This window comes from Nerophis lumbriciformis, linkage group LG01, assembly GCF_033978685.3.
Source record: "Nerophis lumbriciformis linkage group LG01, RoL_Nlum_v2.1, whole genome shotgun sequence".
Taxonomy (NCBI): Eukaryota; Metazoa; Chordata; class Actinopteri; order Syngnathiformes; family Syngnathidae; genus Nerophis; species Nerophis lumbriciformis.
Genome location: NC_084548.2, coordinates 53,144,793 through 53,157,292, shown reverse-complemented (window position 1 = coordinate 53,157,292; position 12,500 = coordinate 53,144,793). Strand labels below are relative to the sequence as shown.

Genomic DNA, 12,500 nt, shown 5'->3' with positions numbered 1-12,500 from the left:
TTATGTTATGCTTGGTTTTTGGACTCTTTTTAGTTCCTGCTTTTTCACTCCCTTGTCTTGTTTCCATGGTTACCCATTAGTTTTACCTGTTCCACGTTTGGACTCATTGTGCACTCTTGTTTGTTTTGTCACCATAGCAACCCATTAGTTTTCACCTGTCCTCACGACTCACGCACCTGTCTTTAATCATGTCTTCACTATTTAAGCCTGTATAGTTGCCAGGCAATCAGCCTGGCGACATCACACTCTCGATATACACCTGACACTCTTAATACCATCGTTCATGCTGCTCTTTGCTTCCGCAAGTAAGTTGTGTTTATTTATGCCACAGTTAGTGTCTTTTGTTTTGCCATGTTCATAGTTATGCATAGTCCACGTTTTTGTTCCCCGCGTTAAGTTTTGTGCCTCCACTATGAGCGCCTTTTGTTTGTTCCTTTTTTGAGTGTTAAAATTAAATATGTATTTACCTTCACGCCATGTCCGGTCCAAATCCTTTGCACCATGGGAAAACAAACCACGCCAATGTCCTAGTCCTGACAAGCAGTTGATATTGACAGTAAAAAGTTGTTCTTGCAATTGTTGGATATGACTTCAAACCATAACCAACCATGCATCAATATAGCTCTTGTCTCAAAGTAGGTGTACTGTCACGACCTGTCCCATCACGGTGTCACTTATTTTGAGTTTTTTTGGTGTTTTCCTGTGTGTAATGTTTTAGTTCTTGTCTTGCGCTCCTATTTTGGTGGCTTTTTCTCTTTTTTTGGTATTTTCCTTTAGCAGTTTCATGCCTTTCTTTGAGCGATATTTCCTGCATCTACCGTACGTTGTTTTAGAGATCAAGAATATTTCAGTTGTTTTTATCCTTCATTGTGGGGACATTGTTGATTGTCATTTCATGTTTGGATGTACTTTGTGGACGCCGTCGCTGCTCCACACGCTGCAAATCTTTGCTGTCGTCCAGCATTCTGTTTTTGTTTACTTTGTAGCCAGTTCAGTTTTAGTTTCGTTCTGCATAGCCATCCCTAAGCTTCAATGCCTTTTCTTAGCGGCACTTGCCTTTTGTTTATTTTTGCTTTACCTGCACACTGCCTCCCGCTGTCGTCTGCTTATTGGGATCACGACAAACCATCGTCGTCGTTCCCGACATCTACAAAGCAATTAGCTACCTGCTGCCATCTACTGGTATGGAAGAGTATTACACGGTTACTCTGCCAAGCTCAAGACAGCACAGACACTCAACAACGGCACATTATTTGCGGATTATAATTACTGGCATGCAAAAAATACTTTTAACCCAGCTGGGTGAAATTACATAATCTCCCACGACACACCATACTGTATTTCACGGCACAGTGGTTGAAAAACAATGTTTTAATGTAATCTGTGATATTTGCACTTAAATACATTCTAGTACATCAGTTGAGGAATATGGGGAGAATTTTTTGTGGCTGGCTGAAATAAAATGTATATTATTTTATAACATATTCTGGTTGATACTCCTACTATTATTATATATATAAAATAGATATTTATAAAAAATGTATATACATATACTGTGTATGTACAGTACACACATACATACATACATACATATATAAATATATAATGTTAATGCTTACTTTCACTGGAGCAACTGAAATCTTCAGACGCAATCCTTGCAGAAAATATATAATAATACAGTAATAATAGGATAAGATCAATAATACTGTGTTTTTATTCCTACTTTATATTTCTCCTGAGTCAATTTGGTGTTTGAGTGTGCAGATTAAAAGCAACCACAGGGTGAATTCAGCAATCTCCTGTTACATCGCTCACCTCGGAGTAATGAGCCTTTGGAGGGAGGCAGACGTGTAACAAGATGACTTTTGCCAACTAGGTCAATCCGTTCTAAAACCAAGACTAATATCACATCATCCATGTATATTGTGATACCCATTTGGAAAAGTGGAAAAGCGACCAGTGCCATGTGTCGACATTTGTGCTTAGCCGCCAACTGGCATCCATGGGACCTAACAGTCTGTTGTGCTGAGCCTCATCAATAGCAGAACACTATCGTCAACATTCGATATTTGCAGCATGCACACATGAGCAGGAACTAACTGCAGTGTGTTTACACGCACGCGCACACACACACACACACACACACACACACACACACACACACACACACACACACACACACACACACACACACACACACACACACACACACACACACACACACACACACACACACACACACACACACACACACACACACACACACACACACTGTGAGGTGGAAATAGAATCAGTTGGACACAAACAAGAAACATCCTCGGAGGCAAACAATGTGCTGGAGCTTATTGAACAGGCGTGGAATATAAACAATATGAGATATATTGTTACTATTTGTTTTGAAAAACTATGAGATTAAAAGCTCTAGTATTAATTGATTTAAAGGTTGTACTTGGCTTACAATAACTAGGTCAGTTAAGAGTAGCATTTAAATACACAGAACATGCTTTCGAAACTAATCCCAAATGCATTGGTTGTATTTCAGTACTAGAAGCCAGAGAAGCCTGAATAAAATACTTCCCAACTGCACTCATCCTTCAATTCAGGACATGATTCACTCACAGTCGATTCCCGAATGACGCATCACTCTTACTTACCAAGTTTAGATTGGTGTTATTACTGTCTTCTTCAGGCATGGGTAGGAACACTGCCAGGGCTACACAATTTGCAAAGATGGTCAATAAGATGATGATCTCAAAGGTTCTGGATGAGGAAGCTCAGGATTATTGCACAGAGATGAAAGGAATTGTACATTTTCCAAAAGGAAATAACAAAAATGATTATTTGCTAGCTGCGTCCCACTATGTCACTTGATGACATGTCTGTGTTAGAGAGGTTACAGTAAATGGTAAATAGTGCCCTTGAACACTACATGTGTTTGTGTTGATTTCAGCTTAATGAGTGGTGGATAAAAAACTAGAAAATTCCCGCGGAAATTTTGATGGGCCTGCTATCTGTGCCCTAGACCTCTGGCCAGGGGTCGCCGGAAACTGCCGTACTTACTTCGATGGCCATCCAGCCAAAACCAAACATTAGACGTCAAAACTTTTTAGCCAGGGTTGAAATAGACAAGTGTGTGAACAAAATGAGACGTTAAGCACTTAGCAATGTGAAAGAATGGCTGAGCTACAAGAAGAGGTAATCTCGCATGTGTGCTGGAAATATTCGCCATTATAAAGGTGCATTCCCATTCAATTGGCCCATGTTTTTGTTTATTCGTGAATAGCGTCACCATGGTAACTTGAAATGTTCCCAATTTAAAATACGCCCATCGGCACGAACGAGACCTTTCCGACGTTATAACATTAATGGGGGTTCGTTGGCCGGTTCGTCTCGTATTAAGCAAAAGATCTTTTAGTTTGTTCGTGAATAGCATTGCCATGGTAACACGAAATGTTCCCAATTTAGATTTCCGTCATCGGCGCAAACGAGACCTTTCCGACGTTATATTACATGTGGGAGTACGTAGGTCGTTTCGTCTCGTAGTGGCGATAAGAGAAATGTGTTGGAACTATAATAAGATGAAGAATAAAGTTTGAAGTATGAGCAATAATAATATGGGCTGCTTGCATTGCAGCAAGCCCATTATTACAGATCCCCAAACCCCTCCTCAGAAGCTTTAGTTTGAAGTGTGATTTGTTTCATATAGATTTTCTAGCCTATTACTAGTAAGCAATTTGCAAAAACTCAGCTTGGCCTTGCTATGAAGTTTGACTGAGACTTTAAAAGGAAACTGCACTTTTTTGGAATGTTGCCATCATTCTAAATAGTTATAAATACACACTAATAAATACTGGGTTATTTTGATAACCCAATTTATGAGTTGCTAGTGTTGGGTTAAATTTTGGAGTTATTTTTATGAATAGCAATCCATTTTTGGGGAAATAAGGGTATTATTTTAACTCAATTTCTGGGTTTTCAAAATTATGAACCATTTTTGGGTAAAAGTAATGCATTTTTGGATAAAAGGCTCATTTTTAATTAAAAAGTTACTTTTTTCTTGAATTTAATTTTATTATGGATTAATCTCATGAACACTACTACACTATTTTAATGTTGGTCATTATGGTGGTACTTGGAGAGCCATGTTTTTTTCTGAGGTGTCATTTGGTGGAAAAAGTTTGGGAAGCACCGCTATAAAGTGTTCCGTGCTTGTACGTCCAGCCGGAACATCCTCTCTTTAAACAGCACGTCAATGTGCTGCATCACATGTAATATTCTCGGCCATGCTTCCTCGATCCCGCCCATAGGGGTGGTCCAGTCAGAGAATTCCCCTGCCAGGTCAGCATCATGTCTCTCTGTGATGCAGCGGGACAGCTGCAACCACCAGGAATATGACCAAAGCAGCTAAACACACACACGTGCTCAAATGAGCTTGGTTAGATTTTTGTTTTGTTAAATTATTGTTTGTATCCACTACCACTCTTTGAAGCAAATACTAGTTGAAAGATATGTAATGTCGCTCATACACATGACACTAGAGAGTGACAGAATAATGTGATTATACTACTGCAATAAAAACGGCCCATGACTTGGTTCCGCACGAATGTCACTAAACCGGCAGAGGAGAGTTTTACAATGTTCACCACCACAAGGGTGATTATTGTATTTAAACACTAAATCTGTTGTCTCAAAGTAATAGAAGTCAGTTTGCTTTGGATGGAAAACAAGTATAAGACAGGAATGGGCATGTGGCTAAAATAAAAGCAGGAAAATCCCTGCAGGGTTCTTAAGATCATTTAGCAGCCGGCTGTCGCTCCCCCCGCCTCAGTGGATGCTTTTAGACACTATTTCCACATTAAACACAAATCAAAAAAGGCATTCCATTCATTGTTGTCCTATGCCAAGTAAATCTAGAGGGGTGACAATCTGACTTTGACACAAGCTGCCAGACAAATAACTAAAGTCTTTGCACTTCAGAGCCCAACTTAACACAGATTTGGTGAGATGTGACCAACACATTAACATTGTTTCTGCATAAAGCTCATCTTGATCACAGCTTTGAAGAATAGCTTCAGCACCGTACCCATTGTCTAGTTATGTAGCTAAATAAATATACTAATGACATTAGAAAGGATACTTCCACTCCACAATGTTGATGCAGGCTTTACGGAAGGGGTTTCTTAGAGTGAGACAGAAGAGGGACCTTGCAGGTCTCGGGTTGCCCCCTGTGGCCTGCAGTTTCTTCAGCTTCTCCCGCTGCTTCCTCTTCAGTTCCTCTTCATTCATGATGACCGGCTTGGCCGCCTCGGAGTTGGCCGCCATCCTCAATCCTCAAACAGCTTTTAATCCTGGAGAACAGTGTCCTTGGACTGTAAAATTCCAACCTGGGTCTGAGTGGTACTCCTCAATGTGAAGGCCTCCAGGTTACCTGCTACTTCTTAAAATGCGCTCCTCCGTATCCCTCCAGCAGAGCCTCGGGCCTCTCCTCCTGCCTGAGGACCTCGGACAGCAAAACCTATGCAGGCCAAGTGGCTAGAAGTGCAGATGGCCCTGCTCTAGTTTAATTTTAGATTGTGAACCAATGGCAAGCCATGCTTGGGGTTGGTAGAAAAGGTTTAGGGGGTTGAATGTGGAAGAAGGGCGGTGATGAAATCAAGGGGGTGTTGGGGCAGGGCATGCAGGAGAGGGTAAGACTATCCTGGATGGGCAGACTTCACTTCCAACCTGCCCGGGCCCTCAAACCAGATCCTGGCTTTCAGACTCAAAGCATTTTCTCTGTACCGTCAAAAAGATGTCTTGGCGCAGAATCCCAAACCTTCTTCCTTTCTTTCTAAAAAGTTTTCAGGTAGACTGTTTCGGACTGTCCAAATTAGTTGTACCTTCATGTAATACAAGTGCACAGAAATCACTTACTTTGACCCCCAAAAAATATAAAACCATGATACAAAGATCAGGCAATGGTATTAGAGTTGCTGAATTTACAAGTGAAACATAATAAAAGTAAAAGCTTGAGTCAACATAAAAGCATTTTAAAGAAGCAGCATTTATGTTACATGATTGCAATTATTGGATAATAGAGCAGCATGTCGTGTCATGTACTTTGTCGCCCTCTAGTGCTTATAGTAACAATAAATTGGAAAAAAAAGTAGAGACCAACAATTTGCAGTTACACATTTTTTGTCTTATTTTGCATCAAGATAAATGTACAGACATGCACAGTTCCAGTGAAATAAAAAAACATAACACAACAACAATAACAAAAAAATCCAGAAATACTATTGTAGATGTCTTTGTTTTGATTAATTATATTTTCAGTGTCTTTTATAGCCATGAACATTGCTCAGAAATGTTGCCCTTCACGAATATTTTGGGAAGAGATTCACTAAAGTGCTGAACTATACATTTTCAAGGGAATGTTGCACTAAAGTGAAGACCATCAGGTTTGTTTAAATACAGGACAGTGAATTTATATGCAGTTTTACTAAAGTTCAACAGTTCAAATTCATCTACATATCAAAAGAAAAAAAAGAGAAAATAAATAAACAAACACTCATTAAGACTATCTTAACATCTCCTTACATTTCTTTGAAATAATAAATATACATTGAGTGCACTACGGAAACAGTATATCATGAATAAACTATTGGAGTTTGGCAACAGCAAACATTTACAAACACAAAGTTTTTCCGTACAGAGGCAAATTCTTACCACAGAATAATGTAATACATTCTCAAATAGCTAAAAACAAAAGTGCTGCAAGGAGGTTGAAACTTTAAGTATTCAATAACATTCAACAACATCATTCCATGTCTGTTGCACTGCAAACTGCTAAAATGACAATTACATTTAGCATTGGAGTGTGCACAATCCCACGCAGCTGATATTTTAAGACAAGGGCGTCAAACTCATTTTCATCGAGGGCAACAGTGCAGTTATAAAGGCCCTCAGACGGCCACTTCCTGATATTATTACACAATTGCCCCTTCAGGGTTTAAATGACAAAAAAAAAGGTTTGAAATAGCTTATTACATCTAGTTAAGAACTGTATTTGCATGTGTTTTTTCTTTCAAAAAGAAAGATCAATTGCGTTTGACGCAAATTATTTCCCGGCTTTCGCGGGCCACATCGGCCTTGAGTTTGACACCTATGTATTAAAAGTGTTTCAATCCAAAAATTGTGTGCCCCAGTAGGGAAATGACCAATATACTATTTATACACCTGAGCCATCAAAAAAGCAGACGAGAAAAGCATAATCATCATCGCACTACTACTACTAAATACTGCAATGCACTGCGTTGTAATTCTAGGCGTGTAAAGCAATAAGGAAAGTGCAGCTAGAGACCAAAGTTGTTGAGCTAATGAAGTCGAGAAGATGCAGTACTGTATATCCTCCAGCCCTGTTTCAGCAACAGTTTAACTCAACTCAACATCTTATGGCGGTCAAAAACGGTCTTACGCTGTTCCTGGACCTGCTTCTTCCAACGCTGCTGTGCCCCCTCAACCCGCTCCAGCACAGTGTTTCCTCTGGCTTGGCTGTTGTCCACCCGTGGACGCATCTCCTGCATTAGAGAACAAGAGGTCATATTTAGAAGTGGTCAATGGAATTAGAAGAAACACACATATTGGGATGGGAACCGAATTCCATCACGTAAAAGCAAACAGTGCCATATTTTAATAGCATTGTTGCACGTGACGTCACGTTCGGATGAAGACTTCGTCTCAAACACTTAGCAAGCAAACAAGCAGTACTCATAGCAGACTCAGACTTCTTCTATACAATTTTGCAATTTTCCTTGCTAACAAAGCAAGTATGTCTGATAGAAATTACTCATATGTACAGTAAGGTTTCAAGCATACAGTAATGCCCCGATTTCTTTTAAATGTGCTAGCCTGATACTAATTGGATTTGCCATATAAATGCTCCTGATTAGCATTAGCGATTTTACATGGCAATTTCAGCACCTCCAAATTTAGTAATGAAAACTATTTGCATGTCCAAATCAAACAGCAATTGTGTAATAAGTACAATAATTACAGTATAAAGACCTTTTAGGGTGCAACAAAAGACTAGATTCAGCTTAATGGCAAAGACTACTTCCTGACTAAGCGACACACTGTAACCTATACACTAGTGCAATCTATCGTCTTTGAATTGCAACTGTATTCAAAGTCTACTATATAATACTTGCAAATGAGACCCGGAAGTGTAAAAAAACAAGATATAATAACTGGACAGCACAGTTATCATTATCAGCTCATTGTTTAATGTTATATAAAAAATGACATTTTTATTGTTAAAGAAATTAACAGTTGTTCACACGAGGGCTGCAACGATGTGAGCATTTCACATCACACTTACCTTGACCAAAATTATCACGGTTATCATTGATATCGCAGTATTGTTAAATGTGCTCAAAAAGTGCTTATACAGCAGTGAAATATTTTGAGCAAGTTATTTACAAAAAACCCATAAAATGTTTTGTGTTTTTTATGCTTTACTGATCGTGTTTTATCCTAGTATTTTATGTGTTTTAATGGCTAAGCTTTTATGGTTTTAAAATGGGTTTGTACATTGGCAATTCAAAGATTAATTTGAATGAAAAGTGTGTAACAAAACCTATTATTGTTATTTTATAATTTCTGTTGTCGTCCTACTCTTTTAGCAATCCATGAACGTTCCATAAAAACACTTTCGGCTCGTAATCTTCCATCATCGCTTTGAGAGCACAGCTTGAAAGTGTAATGCACACAATTGTATATCTTAGTTGCTTAGACAGCAATGTGTTTGTATACGTTTAGATTGGGGTATCCATGTATCCATCCATCCATTTTCTACCGCTTGTCCCTTTCGGGGTTGCGGGGGGTGCTGGAGCCTATTTCAGCTGCATTCAGGCGGAAGGCGGGGTACACCCTGGACAAGTCGCCACCTCATCACTGGGCCAACACAGATAGACAGACAACATTCACACTCACATTCACACACTAGGGACCATTTAGTGTTGCCTATCAACCTATCACTAGGTGCATGTTTTTGGAGTACCCGGAGGAAACACACGCAGTCACGAGGAGAACATGCAAACTCCCATATGTGGTTTCTTAATGGGGAAGGAGGTTAATGTCTCTTTTTTCATGTTAGCAGTTTCTTAAAGTGCAGTTATCAAACACGGTTTTTCGATAATTTTAATTAAAAAACGGTAATACCCTCTGAAGTTTTACCACAGTTGCCATTATTACCATTTATCATCACATCCCTAACTAACACAAACACAAGTACCGAAAACTGGCATTGTTGAGTACCAGTACTGAATCAGCTCAAATGCGAAAGATGCCAGTGCCTACACACATATATTACATACCTCAGAGTCCTCCTCGTTGTGCAGAGGCTGGGTGTAGACGTCACGCTTGCGGATAAGAGGCTCAACCAGAAGCAGAAAGAGCATGTAGAGCAACAGTGCGCCCACGACAGACAGATAGATGATGATCGTCACCTGCAACCCATACAGGGTAAAAATCCATCTTACTTTCAAGGCGGAAAATTTAACATTCATGTAATTTGAGGGCCAGTCGGGAAGTGCTACCTTAATGGTGTTACTGCTTCGCTCCTCATACTTGCACTCACACAGCAAGCAGTAAGCTTCCACATCATGGCCAGGTACGGGCATGGGGTCCACCACATGGAGGCAGTTGCTATGAAAAATTACAGAATTTATGGATAATGAAAGTTGAAAAACAAAAAAAACAAACATACTGTTCTTACCAATCCTTCTGGGAGACATTTCTGTTGTATATGTGGCCAGTGAAGTTTCTGTAAGGCGGGCAGATGCACTTGCAGCGGACGTCTTCAAAGTTCTGTCATTGTATTATTGACACCACCACACAACAACAATTATTAGCTTCGCAGCTTTGCTTTAGCCAATAGACACACCGAGCATTTAACGTTGTACACCAAATAGAATTTAAAATACAAGGACATTATTCTTCTTCTTCTTTTCGTGTCTTTGAAGCATGTGGTTATATGACAGTTTCCCATTTCTTTACACAGTCTTTTGCATTGTCGTTGAACTCCGCGAGATCTTTAAAAAAAAAAAAAGTTAAAGTACCACTGATCGTCACACACACACTAGTTGTGGTTAAATTACTCTCTGCATTTGACCCATCCCCTTGTTCCACCCCCTGGAAGGTGAGGGGAGCAGTGAGCAGCAGTGGTGGCCACGCTCAAGAAACATTTTGGTGATTTAACCCCCAATTCCAACCCTTGATGCTGAGTGCCAAGCAGGGAGGTAATGGGTCCCATTTTTATAGTCTTTGGTATGAACTCACGACCTACCAATCTCAGGGCGGACACTCTAACCACAAGGCCACTGGTTGGGTAGCAGAGGACAGACAAGGCAGTGATGCATCGTATGGTCCTCTTCTCTGCATTCGCAGGTGGTTTGGCCGATTTTGTAGCCCCACCTGACAATAGCAGCTTTTGATCGCCCCGTTCCTGTTCTCAGGCGGTTTAGTGTCTTCCACTGGACCCATGGTGTTTCCGACCAAGGAATGGCAGGTCTTCAGAAGGGGGGTCTTTCTCTAGTCTTTGTGTCCATAGTTGGAGTCTGGTTTCTTCCCCGAGATGTTATTAGGGGCTGTACATTGCTGAGGAAGCTTCTCCTTGACTTCAGACGACGAGCTGAGGGTTCACGTCCATGGAGGAGGTGGCGTTCATCACTGGTAGCTTTTGTGAACTCTATACAGTATAGCTCAGTTGATAGAGCAACTTGAGGGTTCCAGGTTCGAGCCCAGCTTCCGCCATCCTAGTCGCTGTCGTTGTGTCTTTGGGCAAGACACTTTACCCACCTGCTCGCAGTGCCACCCACACTGGTTTAAATGTAACTTAGATATTGGGTTTCACTATGTAAAGCGCTTTGAGTCACTAGAGAAAAGCGCTATATAAATATAATTCACTTCACACTAATTCACTACTCGGCTGGCGACTTCCCGTCTCACGTCTGCAGGGGCAATGCCAGCGAGGAGATGTAGGTTGTTCAGGTTGGTAGGCTTCAAGCAACCAGTGATCAACCATGACCATTATTGTAGATACCGTATAACGTTAATGGAGAAAACAGAGTTCCGTGTAAAAGTAATAGGTTTAAATACGTTTAAACCTATTACATTTATGGGTCATTCTAGTCATTTCTATTTCCGGGATGGGACCTCAAATTGTCTCCCTTACCTTTGCCTGCGCCACAACAGCAGCATCCAACAAAACCACGATCACCGTGGAAGCAATAAGACAAATCCACGACGTGTCTCTGAAAAACAACATGTTCTTTCCGAGTAGGAGAATGAGTTGCAAAATGAAGTTAGCAGAGTCACCACAAAGGCTATTTTACCAGCTAAGCTAGCATGGAGTTCGCAAGCTATTGTATGCGGAAGGGTCAAGCCGCTAACATCAATGGACCGTCAAGATAAAACACGGTTACCTAGAATATCTCGCTAGTACAAATGTTTTAAAACATACAGCAAAAGTGTTAAACCTAGTTTCTACAGTAATTCCTCATACTGTACAAAATGTAGCTGTGCACTGGTTTGACAGCCGCGGAATTAGTTTTGCTCTTTATTTCCGGTTTGTCGTCACACATGACGACACTGCCACCTAGTGGGTGATTATTATTATTATTCTACCTTTTAGAAAGCCTCTTTATTTGTAATATCACAACATCAATCAATCAATCAATGTTTATTTATATAGCCCTAAATCACAAGTGTCTCAAAGGGCTGCACATGGTTCAGTTCAGTTCAGTTCAGGTCAGTTTCAGTTTATTTCGAACATGCATACGATACAATGTAATTCATCACATATTTCCAGCTGTTTCATTACAGGACGTCCGAAAAGGAGTAGGAAGAAAATGAGTTTATTTAATCCTATCCTTTTTCATACCATAGCAATTTTATCCTAAGTCCTTGTTTCATTGAAGTACAGTACATGGTTGTTGAAGAAGAACAAAGTTTGTTTTTTGACTTAATCTGCATTAGCCAAACTGCTTTGTGTTTTATACTGATATCAAAAAGTAAACACTATGATTTTGACATTACTATTTTTTTTTTCATTCCGCAAAGTAATTACTTTAATAACCATGAATGTGCCATAGCATTTTGTTAATGTTTTATGGTGTGTAATTAATACCAATATGACAGATTTCTGCTCAAACTCTCAATGGATCTGTCCTGATACAGCATGTACATGTACATACATTAGTTCATGTAAATGTATGTACCGTACATAACTTATACACATACTGTACATATACATTCACTGTACACACACATATACACACTCTGTACATATACAAGTACATATGCATACCTACACTCATGCACATAATCACGTTTCATCAAACATATATTAACGTTGTTGCCCTAGGGTAAACTGGGTAACACATGGCACACTGACAAAGCTTAACCTAATGTTACCATAACAATCTACAAGGTTAATATAGGTTGCTTCTCTTTCTTCC

The 12,500-nt window shown here is 39.9% G+C and overlaps 2 protein-coding genes across 3 annotated transcripts in view; both read right to left on the bottom strand.

The window, feature by feature from the left end:
• LOC133623331 (dihydropyridine-sensitive L-type skeletal muscle calcium channel subunit alpha-1-like) overlaps positions 1-5,488 on the bottom strand; it is a 46,820-nt gene extending 41,332 nt beyond the window's left edge. For both annotated transcript variants that reach the window (XM_061986539.2, XM_061986548.2), the window contains exons 1-2: positions 5,138-5,488; positions 2,655-2,760 (exon numbers count right to left, since the gene is read on the bottom strand). In XM_061986539.2, the coding sequence (XP_061842523.1) occupies positions 2,655-2,760; positions 5,138-5,322 (291 nt within the window). In that variant the 5' untranslated portion in view covers positions 5,323-5,488. The remainder of the gene's footprint in view (positions 1-2,654; positions 2,761-5,137) is intronic.
• A 671-nt stretch (positions 5,489-6,159) lies between these two features.
• On the bottom strand, positions 6,160-11,627 carry tmem9 (transmembrane protein 9). The gene is made up of 5 exons (XM_061986532.2): positions 11,216-11,627; positions 9,758-9,849; positions 9,579-9,687; positions 9,357-9,488; positions 6,160-7,559 (listed from the first exon to the last, which is right to left on the bottom strand). The coding sequence occupies exons 1-5, from the start codon at positions 11,306-11,308 to the stop codon at positions 7,419-7,421; spliced, it is 567 nt and encodes a 188-aa protein (XP_061842516.1). The 5' UTR covers positions 11,309-11,627; the 3' UTR covers positions 6,160-7,418.
• Between the last annotated feature and the right edge of the window lie 873 nt (positions 11,628-12,500).

Bases quoted from the DNA above. Each gene is read 5' to 3' on its own strand.
- tmem9 (XM_061986532.2), bottom strand. From the start codon at position 11,308: ATGTTGTTTTTCAGAGACACGTCGTGGATTTGTCTTATTGCTTCCACG. The intron at 9,489-9,578 runs GTAGCACTTCCC...TATGGGTTGCAG, and splicing joins GAAGCAGTAACACCATTAAG to GTGACGATCATCATCTATCT. The intron at 7,560-9,356 runs GTATGTAATATA...TCTCTAATGCAG, and splicing joins ACAACGAGGAGGACTCTGAG to GAGATGCGTCCACGGGTGGA.